Source organism: Cyrtonyx montezumae, unplaced genomic scaffold (genome assembly GCF_038088225.1).
Source record: "Cyrtonyx montezumae isolate F1298 unplaced genomic scaffold, pur_monq_1.0 scaffold_4, whole genome shotgun sequence".
Lineage (NCBI taxonomy): Eukaryota > Metazoa > Chordata > Aves > Galliformes > Odontophoridae > Cyrtonyx > Cyrtonyx montezumae.
In genome coordinates, this window is record NW_027072045.1 from 25,441,901 (window position 1) to 25,462,713 (window position 20,813).

Sequence of the window (20,813 nt, forward strand, 5' to 3'; positions counted from 1 at the left end):
TCCCCACACATCTCCATGAGAATGGCAGAAGAGAGGCATTGTTCCACAGGACAGGAAAGTGCCATATTCTCCAGAAGAAACATTAAACTTGCAGGTGTGTATGGCAAACAAGAAGGGTAAATTGCCAGTGCTCTAGGTAGTGATTCAACTTGCCCAGCACCAGGACTGTCAGTACTGCTGAGGAATACCAGAACATTTCCAATACGGTCTGGGATAAACCACAAACTCTGGGCATATTTTAAAACTACTCTGGCCCAACTAGATACTCCTTTACCTTTCCAAGTTGATCTATCACTCCTTGCTCCCTTCCTTCAAGCCACAAACAGTGAAACCCTTTCTGACTCCCCACTTAGTGGCCCTTACTAGTGTGCTTTTGCATTCTCTTACCTTACACCCACAGTATTGCCTCCATGTCTCAAAACAGGCTCTCTTGTGAGGGCTCTATATGCCTTGGTAGCACCTCTCTCCAGAGCTTTGCTCTACCCAGCACAGCCACCCCATTCCCAGGAGGTGTCAGGGCTGCACACGCGTATGCAACTGCTGTGAAGGCAGAAAGCAAGGCACTATTAGCTTTCAGTATGTAAGCTGTCTGCTGTCTTCAAGGGTGACATGCTTGCCAACTTTTTTTTTCAGCTTTTAAAACTCTATCTCGTGTGGGCCACGACCATGCTCTCCACAGTTATTCTGGGTGGTATCAGCTTGTCAGCACCTCAAAGCCCTAAGTACTCTGCTATGCCCTGTAATTCATGATCTGCCCTTTGCAGAGCAGGCAGCAGTAGGCAAGCAGCTCTATAACCACTGAACTCATGATGACAGGTTGACATTGCCTGGACTAAGAGGATTTTATTTCTGTCAGTCATACCTTCTCTTCTGCCTGTCCTGCGTGCCAAGATGTCAGCGTCCTACCCCATAGCTCACTTGATAGCAATGATCTTCCCTCACCCACAACCTTCTTCTCATAACACTTTTTCTTTCAGCACCTAACATCAGCAGCCTACAGCACATGAAACACAATAAAAGCAGTGCTGCTTTCCTCCCTAACCTGCTGCCAAGCTGTCCCTGAGACCAGGGCCAGATCAAACCCAGGGAATTGCCAGAGAAGTGAGCAGTCAATTTTGGGAATCACTCATTTCTCCCAGATTCCCAGTAGGAAAGCTGGTGAACCCACTGCTACACAGACAGCAGAGGCTACTGACAAATCAAGGCTTTGGAATCAAAACAAAGCAGCATCAGAGAAGTCATCTGCAAAGGAAACACAGTATATCTCAAGATGGAATGGACCCATAAGGAGCATCAACTCCAAAGGCACCTAAAGGAGAACAAGTTCTGTGCAATGCAATGTGAAAGCAAGCTGCAAGTATTTATTCTGCCGTTGCTCCTAATGTCCCAGCAGGGAATGGCCTTTTAATGCAACCCATATCCTCTGGTCTACCAACTCCAGCTCCCTGGAGATCAGTGCTGTGGAAGCATGCAAATGGGGCCCAGAACTGAGCAGCCATGGGATTTTGGATATATTCTGTCACACTTGGTAAAGGCAGGGTGAAGAATTCCCGCAGCCTATCCATGTTTTGGTTTCACCTAGACAAGCAAGGAAACCATTCAGCTGGCTTCTAACTCAGCCCTCATTTAGCACCTGAAGAAAAGATTGCAGTGAGAGCTGGCCGTCTCCAGAGCACAGCCTCACACACAGCAGCAAACAGCTCAAATCCCAGAGAGCCCAAATCTAGAAGGACCAAGCAGACAAAGGGAGGAGACAGGAAATACACTTCTCAAATGGGGAACTTGATTGCATGATTTTCCTGTGTGATAGGGCAAAAAGTTGAATATATTCTTGAAACAGCTTCCGTGTTCCTGTATATTAGATAAGATCTTAGGGGAACTCAATCAGCAATGGAAAATGGAAATGTCCCTTCCTGTGGCCAAACACATGAAAAAAATCACTGGGCCTGATTTTCCACTGGTGACATTCACTTAACATCAATGCAACCCTACCAACATTGACAGTTACTTTCTTAATTAAGCAGATTAAAAATCTAATTTTCAGTTTGGCTTAGGGAAAAAGACACTGCATTTGAAGCAAACAAGTGTAAGTAACTTATTATGAAACACTGGTAGAGGGAATTCCGCTTCGGTGAAGGTATTCCTTTATTTCTATGATCCAGATAAGCAGGAACTATTGTAGTCACCTCTTCAAAAAATACCATCAGCAAATCTCTCCTGTATTACAGTATTTCAATCCAAATAGTCTCCTCCATGCACTACGCAGCACTTCCTTTAACTCATGAAGGGATACTCCAGAGAGAGCAGACAGGAATAGATCAGAGTTACCCACTTAATCTCAATTACCCAGAAAAGTGAAGGGTTCAATCTTCTGTGTAGTATAAAACCTCATGTACCACAGGAACAGAAGCCTAAAGGCCACAAAGTACTTTCACTTTGTGTGTGCATCTTCCAATGATGTCAGCTGAGTGCAAGCTTCTGCTTCTCAGACTGCATAACTTTTTCCAGAAACTATTTTCATGAATGCTCCACTGACTCTGGGCTAACGTTTACGTCCCAACAAAATTCAGTGTCACTCCACGTCATCCACATCTGAGCCAGTTTTACACGGTATTAAAATAGAAAAGAAAAAAAGCACAAATAAAACTTACATCATCAAATTCTGGAGGTTCTTTGAAAGGCAAAAGCATTTTAAATATTGGCCTCAGTAAATATGCTCTCTGCTCACAGGAGCTTGAATAGGATGAACACATTTCTAGGCATACGGACAGCTGATAACTTGTTACAAGATTAGCAGAGTTGAAGAATTCAAGAATGTGAAGGTGGCTTAGGCTAACAGGTATCATTTCAGCACAGGACATGAGAGCAGAGTTCCTACAGCTGGCTCCTGAAGCTCAGCTGAGAAGGGACAGAGTGCTAAGCTACCAAAATGTAACTGAATGCAATCATCTCTAAAGCTCTGGGATCCAGCCTGTCCTTGTTCCAAAGGTGCAATCCTGCAAGAAGTTCATGGCACAGCAGGACAGAAAAACAGCCATTTTCAACTTATGCTTCTCACAGAGCTTTCAGATTCTGCACACAGACTTAGCTCATTTTATCTTTTGTGTTACATTACAATATCTTTATACCAAAACAACCAAAATCCTGTTATCGAGCCCTTTTTTTCATTATAATCGTACAACATCGTTGAAGTAAAATAGATTAGAACAGAAAGATTGTGATGAGATAATCGAAGCAATACATAATGAAAGAACTGTTTTTGTACACAAAATACAAATCTGTCATTACAAAGCAGCTAATGAGCTGGTTCTGCCTTCAGTTACATTATAGATGGGCCTCTTGGATCCCAGGACTTATCAACTTTGTTCTCTCTGTCACATTCAAATACAGCTCAGTCAAACCAGAAGATATGTGCTACCAGTTTGTATTTCTAACAATTAAATACTGATTTGCCATTTAGAAGTCACTTAGAAGGCATACAGTAACTCGCACGTACAGCCACTTTATCCCTGGACTCCTGCTTTCATTCCCCAACACAAAAACACATCCATCTGATCAGACCTGCTCCCGTTTGCCCTAGCAATACACCACATCATTTCCACCAGGAGTAGTGAGTTGCTGATCTCTGTACCACGCGTGGGACAGCAGGACTTGGTCAGGATACCTTTTCTCTGAGCTAGCTGTTGTTAGCAGTGACTTGTCCTGTCTGCAGCATGGGTGGACTGAGGGGTTTTCTGCTCCTTGCTCACTGCCCCTCTGATGCCCAGGGAGCTACACACGTCCTTGGAGGTCTTGTTCCACAGACAGACCAGAGCAGGTTGCTTATCCCCCTCAAGTCATTTGACTTACAAGAAGTAAATCAAGCTGAGTAACACTACACAAAACGCAAAACTGTTTCTACAGTGTATTTACACACAATAATATAGACCAATACAGCAAACAAACTGTACACAGCGTGCCCTATTATTAACTGAAACCAGAAGAAATGCTCTTCAGTACTTCCAGTGCTTATAAACATGCTTATGTCTTCACTAAGCCAGAGATTCCAGCAATTACTTAGCCCTCAAAGCTCTGAGCCATGTTTACTCCACACTCATGGGGGCTCACAGAAGGTAACATATAATTAGTCCCCAGTCCTGCTCCCTCCGAGCCCTTGGTGCTGAAGTCAGGCTTTTCTCCAGCACCAGACTGCCCGATTTAAAATTCCTGAGCTCCCTTCACCTACTACACACCATGGTCACTGCCACACTGCCAGGCACGGAGTTGAGAAGCAATAAAGGGCAGGCATCTCAGTGCCAGGGCGCACCAGAGCACCACAGCAAGCACTCTGCTGTCAGTGAGGGGCAACTGAAGTGTGCACAGGAGCATGCACAGCAACAGTCTGACAAGAGAAATCCTAGTAGCACTGCCTTGTGTGTCCACGACAACTGGGCTAGAAGCTGCTGTTCTACACTTTTACACACATAATGTTTACAGCTTCACACCCATTACTTTGTGCCTTTACTTCTATTGTGGTAACACAATAAAGCAATTTCCAGGAATAAGAAATGAGATGGACAAAAACTGGGATGAGATATGTCAAGAGGTGCAGCTCTCAGTGCCTAAACAGTGCTGACCAAACAAGCTGACACTGCTGCCAGCACGCAGTCTAACCTCAGCTGGGATTCACACAGCACCCCATGCAGAAGCACCCAGCAGGACTGTGCGTTGTGTCACCCTGCACAGCATCAACAGCCACATAGCTCGAGAGGCAAACTTCCCCAAATGCCTCCCCTTGTGTAAAAGGAAAAGTAATTTACTGCACAATATGAAGCACAGTAAATCACCCTAACTTGGCTACTGACCCATGTAAAAAAAAAAAGCCCAAAAAAACTAAGAGCCCTCTTACAGCACCCCTCCATTGAACAATAATCTAATTGAGGAGAGAAGCTTAACAAATCACAGCACATAGCTCTGATATAAACTCACCTGTCTTACTTTCCCCCTGCTAGAATTCATAGAATTGGAGGATTTACATTTTCAAGTAGGAGACATTAAGAACTGAGCTTTAACTCTCTGGAAAGCCTGGAAAAGAATGTGAGGGGCCAGCTTCCTTGTGCAGGAACCTGAAGAGACTCAGTTGAATTAAGAGTAGATGAGCTGAGAACCAAGAGAATCAAATAATTGTGTACCAGCCAACTTGGAAAAGACAGCCATCATGATGCTTGGGCAGCCTCACTTGTGCCTGCTTGTGTTAGGAATCAGTGGCTTCACACCCCTACACACTATTTCTCTATAGTGCAATAAGTGGGTGGCTTTAGATCTTTCTGTTCTGACTCAAATACCCATACACTGACATGACGTACACACACTCTACAGATTTATCTAGCACACACAAACACACAAAAAGAAACGGTGCTGCTTTTAGCATTCAGTATTCACATGCATATAATATACATAACATATATATACACACACAAACATAAATACAGGTGACCATTAACAGAATCCCTTCCCAGCATTGCTTTTCTGTCTTCATAAAAGACCATCAGGGCCAAAGGTACTCTCTGTGCTGAGCCCCACCAGTAGAATGTCCATAAAGTGTAGGGTGAATACCCCAAAAGAATAGCACCCACACAAAATAACGAAGGTGGATGGTATATTTTTGCATGGCTTATCCAGATGGTATAAAAACAACTGGTAAATCAGGAAGGGTTCACCTGTGACTGATGGTTGAGGCTTGACTGGAACTCCACGGGGGAGGGGGGGATCTCCAACAAGAGATCCTCCCCCAGTGGTGGTCAGCCCTTAAATGGGGTCTGGGAGAGGTGAAGCCAGACTCCACCCCTTCTGGTCACACAGGTACATTGCCTGCACATGTGCTCCTGCAGCTGACTCAGTGCTCACCTCAGGTGATCAATCAGTGGTTCAGGCCGTGATTCAACAGTTCCTATACAATAAAGCATCACACATTTTAGTGTATACATAAAAATACAAATAAAATACTGCCTCAAGTTTCATGCAGACAGCTCTCTGTAAGCAATATCAATCCCTTGCATGTGCTTGGCACTACATATACAGAAATCTTTGCAGGATTAGGCCTGTAAAGTACGTACCTAAGTGCTGGTAAAATGTGTTTACACAATCTGTAAATAGATAAAGAAAAGTACATTCACACCAACTATTGGGGAATGAAAACAAATAATTTTTCTCCTGCTAAAAGTACTGAATCACTTACCATCTGGTTCGGGAGAAAAAGGACTCACTCTAATTCAGCTACGAAGAAAATCCTATCTAAAAAAAGTAATCACATGCTAAATCCCCCTACGTTCAATTTCCAGTCATTTTAACATGGAGACATGACAGAATATTGTTTTCCTGGCAAAGAAAAAAAGAGAAAAAAGAATAGTAAGAAAGATGTGAAGTTGTTAGGCCCTGATCCTGCAAACGCCAAACCCTTAGCTATGGGGAATAGTGGAAGCTATTTCCCAGGAAAAGCTGAGTCTACGTATCAGTTTCTGCTGGAATTCATCCTAATTTCCTAGGAAAAACCTGACACACGTTTACTAGCACACTGTGAAATGCTAAAGTAAAATCAAGATACTAAATATCTGAACTAATTGCCCTGTATATACTGTCAACATATGTTTTTTTTTCCCTCAGTCATACAAGTGCAAGATAGCACAGTGCAGAAGTGCTTGTGTTACTGATAAGTGTATTATTGTAACTGAAAAAGAGCATATGGTCATGTACATGCTCCAAGTACTACTTTTGTCTTCAAGTAGTCAAGTCCTGGCTGAGGACCACAACTCGGAGAGTGATCAATACAGCTGTGTAGGTGGCCTTAATAGCCCACAAGGCCTGGCCTTTCCCCTCTGCCTGCCTCAGTCCACCTCTCCCTTGTTCAAACACTTGCACAAAGCTTCCTTCCTCCACCCCAAGGTCTCAAGGTTATTGACTCTTTACATACAGGACAAAGACAGATTTCACTGGAATACTGACTGATTAACCTAAATGCTACAAACACCTGACAATACTGTAAGAAATTTCCCCACCCTGCTAAATATCTAAATTTTACTGTTCACCTCTTTTCCTACTGAACACCAAAGCCTTCCAGGAAAAAACAAAACCAAAAAAAACTATTACTTATTTAAAATAAAAAAAATACTCCTTGGCTATTCCTCAAATACAACTTTTTCTTTCCTTCTTAAGTTTTGCACTATTGGTTAACCCCATGGAGATCTCCACAGGGAAGACTCAATGCCAAAATTTAATAAGAAACAACAGAAAATCTCTCACTGAAAGGAGACTCTTAAAACAATGTGTTGCAGCCCAAGAGTGACCCAATTACTGTGACTTCATACGTTACTTACTGCTTATCACCTGCATGACTACTGTACAGTCCTCACTCGTGATTGTGAAACAGAAGGGCTGAGCTTAAAGACAGCCCATGCTAACACTTTGTGCGGGTGAGGGAAGGCTGCAGGTGAGCACCAACAGGTTACAGTAACTCAGCTGCAGAGCAGTAACCCTTTAAGCCACAAATACAGGATTACTGAAGGCCTCGCTAGTAACCCTGGGGAAAGCTGTCCTGTGATCACTACCTCGTGAGCACAAACAGTGGTAGACCCACACTTGATACCTTCAGGGACCCCAGAGCTGGTACTACTGCCAGCTCATAGGCCAGAACAGCACAGAATCACACCCTATACTAATACTAAAGCACTTGAATAATGCATATTATCTCAAGGCAGTCAAATGCAAACATGGTGCTGTAGTGATACTGGAAGGAACAGACATTCACTGAAACACAAGGCTTTCCATGCAAAGCAACTTTCCCCATTGCTGCCAGATGACAAGGCTTCTGCAGTCGCAGCACACAGAGCAGGCCTTTCCCCTGGGTCATACGAACACAACCTTCTCTTACCATCTGAAAGTCAGCTGCTGAGGAGAGGGCTAAAGGCCAAGAGAACTGCTGCCAAACAGAGATGACCTCACAAGTTCTCTCCCACCCTCCGCTCTCTCACTGTGCAACCAAAACGGGACCCTCGGGATTCTCCTGAAAAGTCACAGGGAGAGAAAAAAAACTACACAGAGTACTGATGTAACAGAGGCCAGGGGGGCCTCCGCGACCGGGCAGCCAGTGATGGTGGAAGAACTGAACGAACAGGGATGCGGTCTCCAAAACAGCAGAGAGGGCCCTGCTCCAGCAGGCTGTCACGCTGTGCCCCACCTGCCACAACACAGCGGGTGCCAATGCTCCACTTTGCTGCAGCGTTGCACCCACACTGCAAAACCCCAGTTTGAAAGCAGGTCTTCCATGCAGGAGATAAGCACTGCATGCGAGGAAAGTATCAGAACCACAGCTGAGTACGGCTTTCATTCTGTATCAAATATCACAGGAAGCGGATTTCAATTTTCCCAACAGGTTCTAAACAGCACTTAAACTGACAGTATATTGTATCAATAAAATTATCCATAATGCTTTTAAATGTGCTTGTGTAAAAATAATACTGACATTATTTTAATATAATCACATATAAAGACACACAATGAAGAAACCACAAGTCATTTTAAGCAATACAAGATTTTTAACCGTGTCTCTTCTGCCTCTTTCTGTCAGTTGGAAGATGAAAAGTGATAGTCCACATCACAGCATTCTCTACATTAAAAGCTTAACTAAATTAGCGATTCCCATTTGTTTCTAATTACATTCCTCAGAAAACAGTACCCGTGCATGTTCTGTTGATCCTTTGTTTTGAAAGTTATGCCAGAAATAAGAATGACAATTCTGGACTCAGAATTACATTTGCAAATCAAGCTGTGGCTTGTTTAATCTAAGTAGCCATCAGGGGAATCTTCTACCTTCCTGCCCATATCCGCACACTCAGAATTATGGAAACAGAATTCTTTGCATTATTTCTAAATTTTAGACTTACAGGTCATATTTGTCCCAAGCTACATAGTAAGATAACCTTTTGAAAATGCTAAAGATGCATAAGAAACAGTGATAACTCTCCACAGCCACTAGCAGATTTCTCCCTCTTCCCCTGTCTCTTTGAACTGCCAGGACTGCATGCAAGTGGTGGAAGCACCCTGCAGCTCCACTGCTGCAGGAGGGAAGAGTGCCACAACACAAGTGGCTCTAGGCAGAGATGTCTTCCTGCAAATGATACACCAGCAAGGCAGCAATGAAGGGAAAGCAGCTTCCAGCCACATGTGTAAATATCTCCTTCTTCATAGGTAGGACTAGTCCCAGACAGTCAGAGAGTTCAGAAGAAAATAGGCCACAACTTCACACTTTCAGTCATCACAATCTCACCTAAATGTAGTCAGGCTTCACTCTTTCCAGTCTTGCTCTCATCATAATCACATTTGCCTAATATTTGTACTCCTCTCTGATGGGTGGTAGCTTTATAAAACAAACAATCTGCATAATGAGTGGTGTGAATAGCACAAAAATTTCTTAGACAATCTTATTTTTCGTTCTATGCAGATGCACCTCTGCAGCCACTGGCAACATTATGACAGAGGATGGTTTCTGTACTGCCTCGCCTGGTGAAATATTCCAGCAGGGACACAACGTGCTAACAGCCAACCACTGACCTTCTAAGTAGGCACTTGTCATCATTCTCCACTCAAGGCTCTTGGTTCACCAGTGATTACAGGTAATTCTAACTTCTGAAACGAAATTAAGAGGACCTGGGCAGCAGCTCCTAGAAGAAAATGAAAATTGGCAGAGGATACTTCACAAATGAGGGGGGAAACTATAACACGTGACAGCAACCAAGAAGCTAAAAAGACTGCTAGTTTCACAGGAGAGTTCAGGTAGTGAGGAGAGGAGCTTTGAAGTGGTGGAGAGGGGGTGGAAAGAGAACAGCTGTAACAGTTCCCAGCAAATTCACCAGGTGAGGAAAAAACCAACAAACACAGCAGGAGGCCAAAACTGTAACCCGAGCCTGACCTCACTCCAGCAGGTTTTATCATAAAACCACTGGGCTGAACTTTGGTCATTGCATCACCGATACAAAGCGGCCTCAAAGCCCAGCCAAGCAACTACACTGCCCTTGGTTTTTTCCTTCCTATGCTTTCAAGATGGTAGAACAGCTAAGAACATAATCCTTCAAATAATAATAATGTCAATTTATTTGTTAGTTGGCTGGACAACTTGCTTTTCACTGTTGGTTGTCTCATGTATCTTTTTTTTTTCTTATATATCACTGAACTGAAAAATGTGGGTGTGATGCAACATTTGGCTGGAACGTTAAGTGCCAAAGACATATTTTTGTCCACATCAAACCAATACAGCAGTAAAAAACGCTGTGGATCGTACGTTATGCAAAACAAGAAGCATGCCACCAGCGTAATATGGCACCGGGAGTGTTTGCACGAAGACACCCTTAAGATCTTTGAAAATCTTAATAAACATCCTTGTGCACAGGTGATTCATGGTTTACAGAGCGATAAGCACAAAGGGTCCGGTAACTCACCTCGTACCACCCAGCAGAGATGCAGAGCTCGGAGCCCTGGTTTCCCATGCTGCTTGTCCTTACAATGGGACGTTAGGCACGCGCACAAAGCCCTACCCCTACCGAGCGTTTCTGCTCCCACAAAAGTTTGTTTTTGTGCAGCGCAGGAAAAGAATCAGTGTTGGGAAAACCACTTCCAAGCATAAGACGTAGCTGCTGAGGGAGAACCCAAATAGATAGATGCCTAAGCCAGTGCTCAGATGGTCATCACCGACAACAACTGCAGCCCGTGTCTCCACGATTAAACCGACAGACCCCGCACAGGGTGCTGAGGAGAGCGGACGGGACACGGAGGCTCGCAAAGCTCCCGCTGCGTGCCGGTACCCCACACGCCGACCAGCGCGCAGCCCGTCACACCGCGGCGCGAGCCCGCCTCCCTCCTCCCGCCCCCGCGCAGCCTGAGGGGCGGCGGACTACGGGCCCCGTGGTGCACGGCGGCGCGGGCGCGCCTGCGCGTCGCGGCGACCGCGGGAGGAAGCGACGGGAGCTGCTGGCGCGGGCGGGCGGCCGGGAGCCGCCATGCCCCGGGACAACATGGCCTCCCTGATCCAGCGGGTGGCGCGGCAGGCGCGCATCACCTTCCGCAGCCCCGCGGGGCCGTCCTTCGGGGAGAACCTGCACCGGCTGCAGCAGCTGCTGGACGAGGTGCGCGCCGAGGACCTGCACTTGGCGCCGCAGGGGCCGGCGCCGGTGGCGAGCGCGGGCTGCCCGCGATCCGGCGCCGTGCCGCCCGTCAGCTACATGCACATCTGCGAGACCGAGAGCTTCAGCATGGGCGTGTTCCTGCTGCGCGGCGGCGCCTGCATCCCGCTGCACGACCACCCGGGGATGAACGGCATGCTGAAGGTGCTGTACGGCACGCTGCGCATCGCCTGCATGGACGCGCTGCCCGCCGCCGCCGCCCCGCCGCCGCCGCCCGCCCCGGGGCCGTGCCTGCGAGCCCTGCTGCGCTCCCGGCAGCACTACACGCCCGCCTCGCCGCCCTGCCTGCTCTCGCCGCACAGCGACAACCTGCACCAGATCGACGCGGTGGACGGCCCCGCCGCCTTCCTCGACATCCTGGCGCCGCCCTACGACCCCGAGCACGGCCGGGACTGCCACTACTACCGCCTGCTGGAGGGGCCGCCGGCCGGCGCGGAGCCCGCGCTGCCGAGGGAGGTGTGGCTGCAGGAGACCGCGCCGGCCGCCGACTTCTGGTGCGGGGGAGAGCCCTACCCGGGGCCCCGCGTCTGCCCCTGAGCCGGAGCCCGGCCGCGCGCCGGCGCTCGGGACCGGAGGGACGCTCGGGAGGGAGGCGGACGTCGGCGCGGGGAGCCCGGCTCGTCCCGTCCCTCCCCGGGCCGCCGCTCGGATCGCGTCGCCGCGAGGCGCGGTGTCCCGAAGCACGCCCCGCCTGGAGGCCGCGCGGCCGAGGACGCCCCGGGGCAATAAAAGTGACGGTGTATTTATTTCTCGTGGCTGACGTGCGGGGACGGAGGAGTGGCGCGATCCGTTTCTACTCGGCTGAGCGGTGGGAAAAATATTCCAGCGCCCTGCGTGCGTCCCCTTCGGGGCTGCGGTGTGAAGCAGGGCTCGGGCTCCAGCAGAGTAAATGCAATAAGAACTCTCCCGGGACTGCCTTTCCCCCCCTCCTCCTTTCCCGCTGCTGGAAGCCTTCACCTGGCTGCTCCGGGACGGGCTGCGATAGAGCTGTACCGAACTAGTGAAATCCCAGCCCGGGGCGACTCTCGAGGCAGGCAGCGCTCCTCGGATACACAGTGCTGTACTTAGGGTGGTAGTGACGCGAGTTCCCCTCCCGAGGGACAGTGTCGGGTCCTGAATTACCACTTAACAGTTCTTTACAGCGTTAGTATAAGATCCAGCTATTAGAATTGAAGTTCTAGTGCATTCCTATGCATATTCCCTCAGCCAGGAGGAGGCTCACAGCTGCTAATTAACCGTGCTTGGAAGTTCTCATCTAGCAGTGGCCGAGGGGAGCGGAAGCTGAGGGCAATCTTTAGTGAAGCAGACTGACAGCTGCTGCCCCGTGGAAGCTGTCCTACGACACTACTTCCTTGCCAATAGCCTACATATATATATATATATCCATCTGTACACATACCCTAGGTTCAGGTAGGATTTGACCTGGTAACTCCTCTCTAAAAGCGGTCTGTGTTTTTATACAGACAAGTGAACACTGAGCTTTGGAAGCCTTGTGGTTTCCCTCTTTCTACTATTTATAAAGATTACCTTCTTTTTTTGTAAGGCTTTTAAATAAACGTAGCATAGAGGAGACACAGTGCATTTTGCCTTGCTGTGGTGTAAGCAGCCTTCAGATACGGCGTGTCCTCGGCAGGAGATGCGATCTGATGGGAGAAACTTTTTCTAGAGGTGACATACCTGTTTGTGCCGCAGGGAATGGCGCGGTGCCTCTGACCACAGAGCACGCCGTGCTGCAGGCTCCAGCCTGGGTCACAATGTGGGGCTTGGAACACGAACCCACTTCCTAAGGGATGTTACCTGCCTGCTCCAGAAAGTGTCCTGCAACCAGCTTTCACAGTTTTTTTTTTGTGTATTTATACAAGCAGACTTGTTTTTCCTGTACAGTTGCTTGGATGGGTGAATTTTTAAGTGATTCTGATACAGTGTCACTTTTTTAATTGTGGGGGAGGGGTGGTCATGAAGGGCTGCAGAAGAATGTAAAACAGCATGAGCATTATGCATGCAGATATTCTTTTGCCAAGACAAACTGGTGGAAATTACTTTAGTCCATTTCCATTTATTCTTACAGCACTGTGGAGCGTCTGATGTTTCTGCAGCGGGCTTACCTGTTTTTCCTGGAATTCCCCTGCAGCTTAGCATTAGTTAATGTGCAACAATTCTCTATCAAGCGTAGTCATTAACCGTAATGCAGTGCCTCGGAATGGCACAGCCCGTGATTCTCACTCACTCCAGCACTAATGAAGACTGTCATCGTTTTCCAGAGGCCCAGCAACAGCGGTACTGGAAAAACAAACTGCGACAAAGAGCATTTGGGTTCTGTATCTCATCTGCTCTGTCCTCCCCTTCGGTCTCTCTTGTTGCTTTTTATTTTTTCTCCACGTGTAAGACCTAGTCAAGATATGTAACGGGATAGGACTGTAGTGCACCTTTCTGTAGAGGGAGGACGGCGTGGTCCCTTAAGCTGCAGAGTGCTGTGAACACCTGTGGCAAAGCTGTTTTGTTTTCTTAAGTTATGGTGTTAGCATCAAAGTATTTAAGTCATCGTGTCAGGAAAAATAGCAAAGAGAACCTGAGATGCATTAAAGAAAAGCCTCTTTGTGTAACTTCTTGCTTATTCAATGATTGAAACTTACTTCACATGTTCTGGATATCTTTAAGCAGAAGGTTTGAGTCTGTAACACTGTTCCTCCTCTCTGCTGTCTGTTTATTGTGTTTTCACAGCAGCGAAATCACTGTTATTGCCGAGTTACGGAATAAATACAGGATATCTCACCACGGAGCAGTTGTTACTTTCCTCCACAAGTATGACAGCTTTGAACTGAGCGCAGTAACGAGCACGAGTTTCTTTTTCCTGGCAGTCCAAATAGTGCATTTGGCCCTTCTTTGGCCAACATGCGAGTTCTTGGCCCTGCAGACATCCAGGCACACATGGTGCTGCAGCTTGTGAAGCCAGTTGTTACTGTAAAGCAAAGGCACGGGTTTTAAGACCGCTGATACTACTACACAGTGTAAAGTTTCCTGCAGCTGTACGCTAGGTACTGGCAGTGTCCTTAATTCAGCTCACTTACAGTTCTGTTCTGCACTCCGCTGGGGTCTTGATCTTGTGGCAGGGCTGCGCTCAGTAGTCCAGAGGCGGTGAGCAGAGCCTTGAATCGTGCTCTTGGGTAGCTGAGAGCCAGAGCTGGCCCACAATGCTCCGGCTGTGACCAAGCCACGTTATCCAAGGCTGCAGCAGTGCCTGTGGGAGCCCAGTGTGTCCATCTGCCTCCCCACACTGCGACCCAGCGATGTGCGACTGAGGACTCCGCATCTCTGTGAGGTTGTGCTCCGGGCTGAGACATGCCACGTGCTAGCTCTCCGGCAGCAGGCTCGGGAGCTCAGGAGAGTGTAGGACTAGGTGGCAAAGGAGAAGCGAAGGCTTAGGAGAGCTGTGCTAGGAGGGTGGCAGGGTGCTGAGTTGAGGGGTTCAGAACTAGCCCCGCTCCTCAGCTTCTTTGTGCCCAGCTTTGGAGACCTGTTTCACTTCCAGCCCCAAAGAGCAGCTGCTCCGAGAGCCAGCACCCGTTCCAGGAGGAAGGCAGCAGGGAGTTTCAGTGGAAAAGGCAGGCAGCGGGCTGCTGATGGCTTCAGACGGAACAGCCGTGCCAGGGCTCTGCCAGGGCTCACCGCGGTGCTGGGCTGCTCGCAGCTGTCCCGGACTACACAGCGCAGCTCCACACCACCGGCAGCCCCGGCCGGGTCAGCATCCTCAAAAATAACTTAAAGTTTGTTTGTTTAAAAAAAAAAAAGAAGAAGAAGGAGGAGGAAAAAAAAAGAGAGGAAAAAAAAAAAACCAGCGGTGTCGCGGTCACGCAGGGGAAAGCCCGCTCGCGCAGCCCCAGACTCGCTGTGCCGGAGCCCACTCGGGGCAGCCGCCCCGGGCCGCGGAACACCGCGCTGAGTCACATCGCCCGCCCGCTCCCACCGCCGCCGGCGCGGCTCTCGCCTCCGACGGGAATCCCCGCGGCCGGCAGCGCGGCTCGCCGCGGCGGGGCCGGGGCCGGCGGGGAGCTCCCCCTCCCCCGGCCGGCACCTACGGAAATAACGGTGTCAGCGTGGCATAATTAAGAGATTTATTCGTCTTCGCTTATAAACGCCGTGAGCACTGACCCTGTCGTCGGAGGGCTATGTACAGAGCGGCGGGAGGGAGCCCCGTCCCGCAGCTGCCGCCCGCGGCCGCACACGGCCGCGCCACCGCCCGCGCCCCGCGGCGCAGATCGGGCCGGGCCCGCCGGGTGCGTTCGTCCCGCCCGGCCCCCCTCCCCCCCGCCCCTCTCCCACCTCCCCCCGCAGACTCAACACTCTTCGGTCACCGAAAAGACAAAAAAAAAAAAACCAAAAAAAAAAAACAACCCCAACCAGTGCGTACAAAAATATAGTCTCTAAAAAAAAAACAAAAACAAAAACAAAAAATCCCAATATTAATAGGCAGAAATGTACAGCCATACTACAACCAGGGAGGGAAGGCAAACTTTCCGGTCTCGGCGTCGCCGCTGTCGTCGGAGCGGATCGGTAAGGCACCCCCCACATGCAGCCGGGTACGGGCTCACACCACACAAGGCACCAAGGACACCTCACCACGACGGCACCGCATGCATCCGTCCTCCCGCCGCAGCCCCTATGTACAGCCGCCGGACCCGCCCGGCCCGGCACCCCGGGGCTCCGCGCCGCCTCCGCGCCCGGCTCAGGGCGTCCGCGTCCGCGCCGCGCATGGGCCCAGGGCGGCCCCGCTGCCGCCGGCTCCGGGCTGCGGGGCGGCGGCGGTCCCCGCGCCCTTGCGCTCCTTCTGGCGCAGGTGGATCTTGGTGTGCCGCTTCCTCTCGTCGGAGCGGGCGAACTTCCTGCCGCAGAAGTCACAGGCGAAGGGCTTCTCGCCGGTGTGCGTGCGGATGTGGGTGGTGAGGTGGTCGCTGCGGCTGAAGTTGCGCATGCAGATGCGGCACTGGAAGGGCTTGTGGCCCGTGTGGATGCGGATGTGCCGGGTGAGCTCGTCGGAGCGCGAGAAACGGCGGTCGCAGCCCTCGGCGGGGCAGGGGTAGGGCCGCTCGTGCACCGGCGTCTTGCTGGGCCGGTTGGGGTACTTGCGGGGCCGCAGGATGGGCCGCAGCGGCAGGTGGTGCGGGCTGTAGGCGCCCGAAGGCAACCGCGCGCCCTCCCCAGCGCCGCCGCCGCCGCCGCCGCCGCCTCCGGGGGCAGAGCCGGGAGCTGCGCCCGCCGGGGCCGCCCCCATGGTGAAGTTGCGGATGGTGGAGAGAGGCGTGAGCGGCGGCGGGACGCGGAGCGAGTCGAGGGGGCAGGGGAAGGGCTTGCGGTCGGGGCCGGCGTGCAGCTCCCGCTGGCACTGGGGCGGCGGGAAGAAGCCGCCGTACTCGGGGATGACGGTGAAGAGCCCGCCGTCGGCCGCCGCCGCCTTCGGGGAGGGGTAGGAGGGCGGCGGGGGGAAGGGCAGCGCCCCGCCGCCGGCGGCGGGCAGGAAGGCCGAGGAGGGGTCCTGCGGGTATAGCTCCCCGCAACCCGAGTAGGGCGGCGGCGGCGGCGAGTAGAGGTGCTCCAGCTCGGCCGGCGGGCCCTGCGCCATGCCGCAGCCCAGCGCCCCGGGAAGCGCGCCGGGGGAGGCGGCGGAGGCGGCGGTGGCCGAGGAGGAGGCGGAGGAGGCGGCGGAGGAGGCGGCGGAGGCGGGCGCGCTGACCCCCTGCAGGATGCCCGCGCTCACGATGTTGATGATGCCCTCGGGGTAGCAGCCGGCGCCGGGGTACTGCGGGTCGATGGAGAACTTGCCCATGTAGGTGAAGGTCTGGTTGCGGGAGGCCGGGGCACCGGGCGCGAAGCCGCCGCCGTAGGGGAGCTCCAGGGCCCGCTTGTCGCCCATGTCCACGCCGAGCATGCCGTCTGGGGGCGAGGCGAGGCGCCGGTCAGCACCGCGAGCCGCCCCGGCCCCGGCGGCCGGCCGGGGGCCGCACATGTCGCGCCCCGACCTCTCTCCCGAGCAGCGCCCCGAGGGGCCCCGGCCGGCCGAGTCCCGGGGGACCGCCGCCCCCGCCCGCCCGCCCGCCGCCCCGCACCTGCACGGCCGCGCGGCCCCGCTTACCTGCGGCCACGCCGCTCATCTGGTCGAACGGCCCCGCGGGGTCGGCATTGGGGAAGATCGCGACCGAAGTCGGCAGCGCGGCGGAGATGTCGTCCGCGGGGTAGATGCCCTCGGGCAGCTGGTGCGGGAACCCGCCGAGGGGCACCGGGATCTTGTCCGCCGCCTTGGCGGTCATCATGGGGGCGGCGGGCGGCCCGGGGAGCCGCGCTCCCGGCCGGCGGCGGGTTCTCGGGGCGGGGACGGGGCTCTCCCCTGCCTCCCGCTACCGACGCGGGGGGATCGCGGGGAGCCGACGCCGAGCGGGCATGTGCGGGCGGGCGGGCCGCCCCGTCGCGGCGGTGCCCCGGGAGAGCCGCGCTCCCGCCGCAGCTCGCGCTGGAGGACAAGTCTGGCGGTAAGTATTTATGGGGGCCCCCTGAATGCCCGGGACGTCACTGCCCATATAAGGACTGAGGAACGGGGCCTGGCGGTCACGTGGGCGCCCGCGTGCGGCCCCGCCGCCCCGCGCCCGCCCCGGCCCCCCGCACCCCGCGCCCCGCGGAGGCGGCCCCGGCCCGCCCCGGCCCCGCGCGGCCCCCGGGGGCCGCCGCCGCGCCGGCAGCGCCCCTCCGCCCGCCGCCGCCGAGGGGGTATTCCGGTGGCGGGGCCCTTGTCCTAAAAAGGCGAAGATCCGGCCCCGCCCCGCTGTCCTTTTTAGGGCTCGTTCCGGAAAAATTAAAAGCTCGGAAAGCAGAGGAGGTCCCGGGGCCGCCCCGCCGGACCCCGCTCGCTTTCTCAGCAGCCCGTGACCGCAGAGCGGCGGGTCGGGAAGGCGCCGCGCTCGCGGAGCCCCGCTTCTCCTTTTCGCTCTCTCTCTTCTCTTTTTTTTTATTTTTTTCTCTCTCTCAATTACGGGTGGAAAGAGGCGGCGGGCGCGGCGCTGCTTTTTTGGAAAGCGATCTATAAATACCGCTGCGAACACGGAGCCGCGCCGGCTGCCGACGAGAGCTCCTCGGCGAGGCTGGGGCGGGCCGGGGGTGGCGGGGGCACCGAGCGTCTCCCTTCGCCCCCCCTGCCCTGCCGGCGCCCGGCTCAGCGCCGCGCCGTGGAACCGGAGCCAATTGCAGCGCGGCCCCGACGGCGGAGCGCTCCGCACCTGCCCCTCACCCGCCGGCCACTCGACCCTGCGGCTGCCCGGCGTGGACAGAAGCTCCCGCCCGCCCTGCCCGCGGCTCCGCAGGGGGCTGCTCTCCTGCGCGCAGCTCCCTTCCCGCTCGGACCTCGCTCCCTCTCCCCTCCGTCCTGAGCCGGCCCCTGGCATCCAGCGCGGCCGCTGTCCCATCACCGGCGCCGTTTCCGCTCCCGTTTTTTATTTTCCTATAGGACCTCTTCCATAAGGAGGGGATCAAACCAAAGAGTGCTTTAATTCTTGCTTTTTTCCGAGTGCTAAAAATAACCTCCCCTGTGCCTCCCTTCCCAGGAGAAGCCAGTCTTTCATACGCTGTTCCCAAGCTCAGAGCTCGCAGCCCCTACATCTTCTTGCTGATGAGGGTGTCAGATGTAATTATTGTCGAGAGCCGCATCCCGTGTTAACATTCTTGTCACTAATCTCGTCACTTAGGAATATTTCATCTCGTGACTGTTCGTTCCCGCTTTTAGGAAAGCAACTCTCACATATGTAGCGTGCAAGGCCCCTTTCCAGGGGCGCGTGGGATTAAAAAACATCAGCAGCCCAAACAGCAGTAAGACGCAGCCACACACGAGATGCCACAAAAGCATGCTCCTCCTCCGGAGCAACAAGCCAAAGCAGACACAAAAAGGCTAAACAAGTTTCCGCCTTGCATTTGTAACTGCAGATTGCAATGTCTGCAGGTCTTAGTACACTGCAGCACATGCTCAGGTGTCTCTGGAACGAGGACTTACCACTGGTGTTGGTCTCAAGTGCCAGCAGGTCATCTGCCTCACAGGCTCTGTTCCTGCAGCACCTTCCGCCCAGCTGAGAAAGGCCGTCTCAATTGCTCAGTTTTTGTTTCGCTGCCTTTGGTGATGTTCCAGTTTCAGTGCTCCTCCAGTCACTGCAGAAGCCAGGCGAGACAGGAGCGTAACTGAAAAAGATGAAGTTTCAGGGGCATTTGTCATGCTTCCTGAGGAACAAGAGGCATAAATCTAGACATTTTCCTTTCTGCGTGATCTGGGAAGCGCGCACAGTAATTAGGAGATGTGTAACGCTTGATGGTTTTTTGTATATGTTAATATACAAAGATTTTGTTACTGGTTCTTTCTAGTACTTAATGTACAGCCAATACAATTTGGCACGTGAGATTTAGCTGAAAGAAAGCTCGTGTTCCATTTCAGTAGGATCCTAGATATTTTCGTTTAAAAAACACAATCTCAATTTAAAAGTTAAATTGTGACAGAGAGACAGAGAGAGACAGGTTCTGGGAAATCTGACTGAGAAGTAGGAGCAATTGTATTGTACCTTTCCATTACAGCGGAGCTATAATTGGCCTCATCACTACTATGAAAGAACAAAATATCAGAATCTGTTGTGCAGTGGGACAAGTGACTTTACACGAATCTGAGAAATGTAATGCTACGTCCAGCATCCTCTGTGCTGAGAACCATTGTGGAGGTGTCAGATGCAGGTTTTAGCAGTACTAGGCAGCATCTTCCTCTGTTACAGCTCTCTGTGCCCACTGATGGCACTCAGAGCAAGAAGAACCAATGTTCCACATCCCTCCTCAAACTTCCCATAGCTCAGCTCCACCTTTGGGCTAACTTGGCAAACATAACATTCTTCCACTGCGGCAAGGACTCAAAGAAAGACTGACGTGAATAACATTTTACATACCTCCTGGCAACTTCACCTAAGGAGTAGTGCTGTTAGTTGATGTTGCTGGTTACTTTTAAGAGCCTTCTTAAGGATGGGGTAAATTCTGTGTGATGTCCAGCCTTTACACGGACAGCTGAGCCGCTCATCTTCTCTCAATGGGAGCTTTGTCTGGAGGCAGCAGGATCTGGCGGTGCCAGGCAAGATGGAAACATAGTGCTTGGTCTTCAGGAAGATGTTGACAGATGAAACTCAAATGTTTCTGGTCCCTTTTCAGATATTTGTGCTGCAGTGCTCTGCGTGTGTTTTGTGCCTTTGATCCTCATTTGGATGATCATTCTAGACTCCAGGGGTAGGCCGTCCAACTCGCACTGACGTCAATGAGCCTTACATGCAAGAAATCCTACTGATTCCTGTGGTTCCTACAAGCCACGTGGTTTCATATGATGGACAGATTGTCAGTGTAAATTGCCAAAGCCCCGCTCACACCAGGAGAGAAGCTGCATTTCAGTGGCCCCATGTGCGTGCAAGTCTCTGGATTCTCCTTGGACCCTGTGGCTTCCAAAGGCAAAACTACCCAATTTGCAGCCCCCCCTTCTGAAGCCAGTCAAGGTATTTTCACTAATCGATTTCAGCTCATTCAGCAGTGAATCGGCAATGAACACAG

At 52.1% G+C, this 20,813-nt stretch overlaps 2 protein-coding genes and 1 long non-coding RNA gene across 3 annotated transcripts; 1 reads left to right on the forward strand and 2 right to left on the reverse strand.

Annotated features, from left to right (window-relative positions):
- Positions 1 to 11,021: 11,021 nt before the first annotated feature.
- Positions 11,022 to 11,844, forward strand: ADO (2-aminoethanethiol dioxygenase). Its single transcript, XM_065746829.1, has one exon. The coding sequence runs from the start codon at positions 11,028 to 11,030 to the stop codon at positions 11,745 to 11,747; it is 720 nt and encodes a 239-aa protein (XP_065602901.1). The 5' UTR covers positions 11,022 to 11,027; the 3' UTR covers positions 11,748 to 11,844.
- An 894-nt stretch (positions 11,845 to 12,738) lies between these two features.
- LOC136055156 (uncharacterized) lies at positions 12,739 to 14,115 on the reverse strand. Its single transcript, XR_010622805.1, has 2 exons — positions 13,984 to 14,115; positions 12,739 to 13,598 (listed from the first exon to the last, which is right to left on the reverse strand). It is a non-coding gene; the product is annotated as an uncharacterized LOC136055156 (long non-coding RNA).
- A 1,652-nt stretch (positions 14,116 to 15,767) lies between these two features.
- On the reverse strand, positions 15,768 to 17,779 carry EGR2 (early growth response 2). Its single transcript, XM_065746435.1, is given in 5 exon segments — positions 15,768 to 17,138; positions 17,338 to 17,523; positions 17,526 to 17,582; positions 17,585 to 17,665; positions 17,668 to 17,779. Coding segments are annotated over 5 exon segments (1,641 nt in total). The 3' UTR covers positions 15,768 to 15,933.
- Between the last annotated feature and the right edge of the window lie 3,034 nt (positions 17,780 to 20,813).

What these genes read in the sequence shown, in the direction of transcription:
- ADO (XM_065746829.1), top strand. Translation starts at nt 11,028, where the DNA reads ATGCCCCGGGACAACATGGCCTCCCTGATCCAGCGGGTGGCGCGGCAG.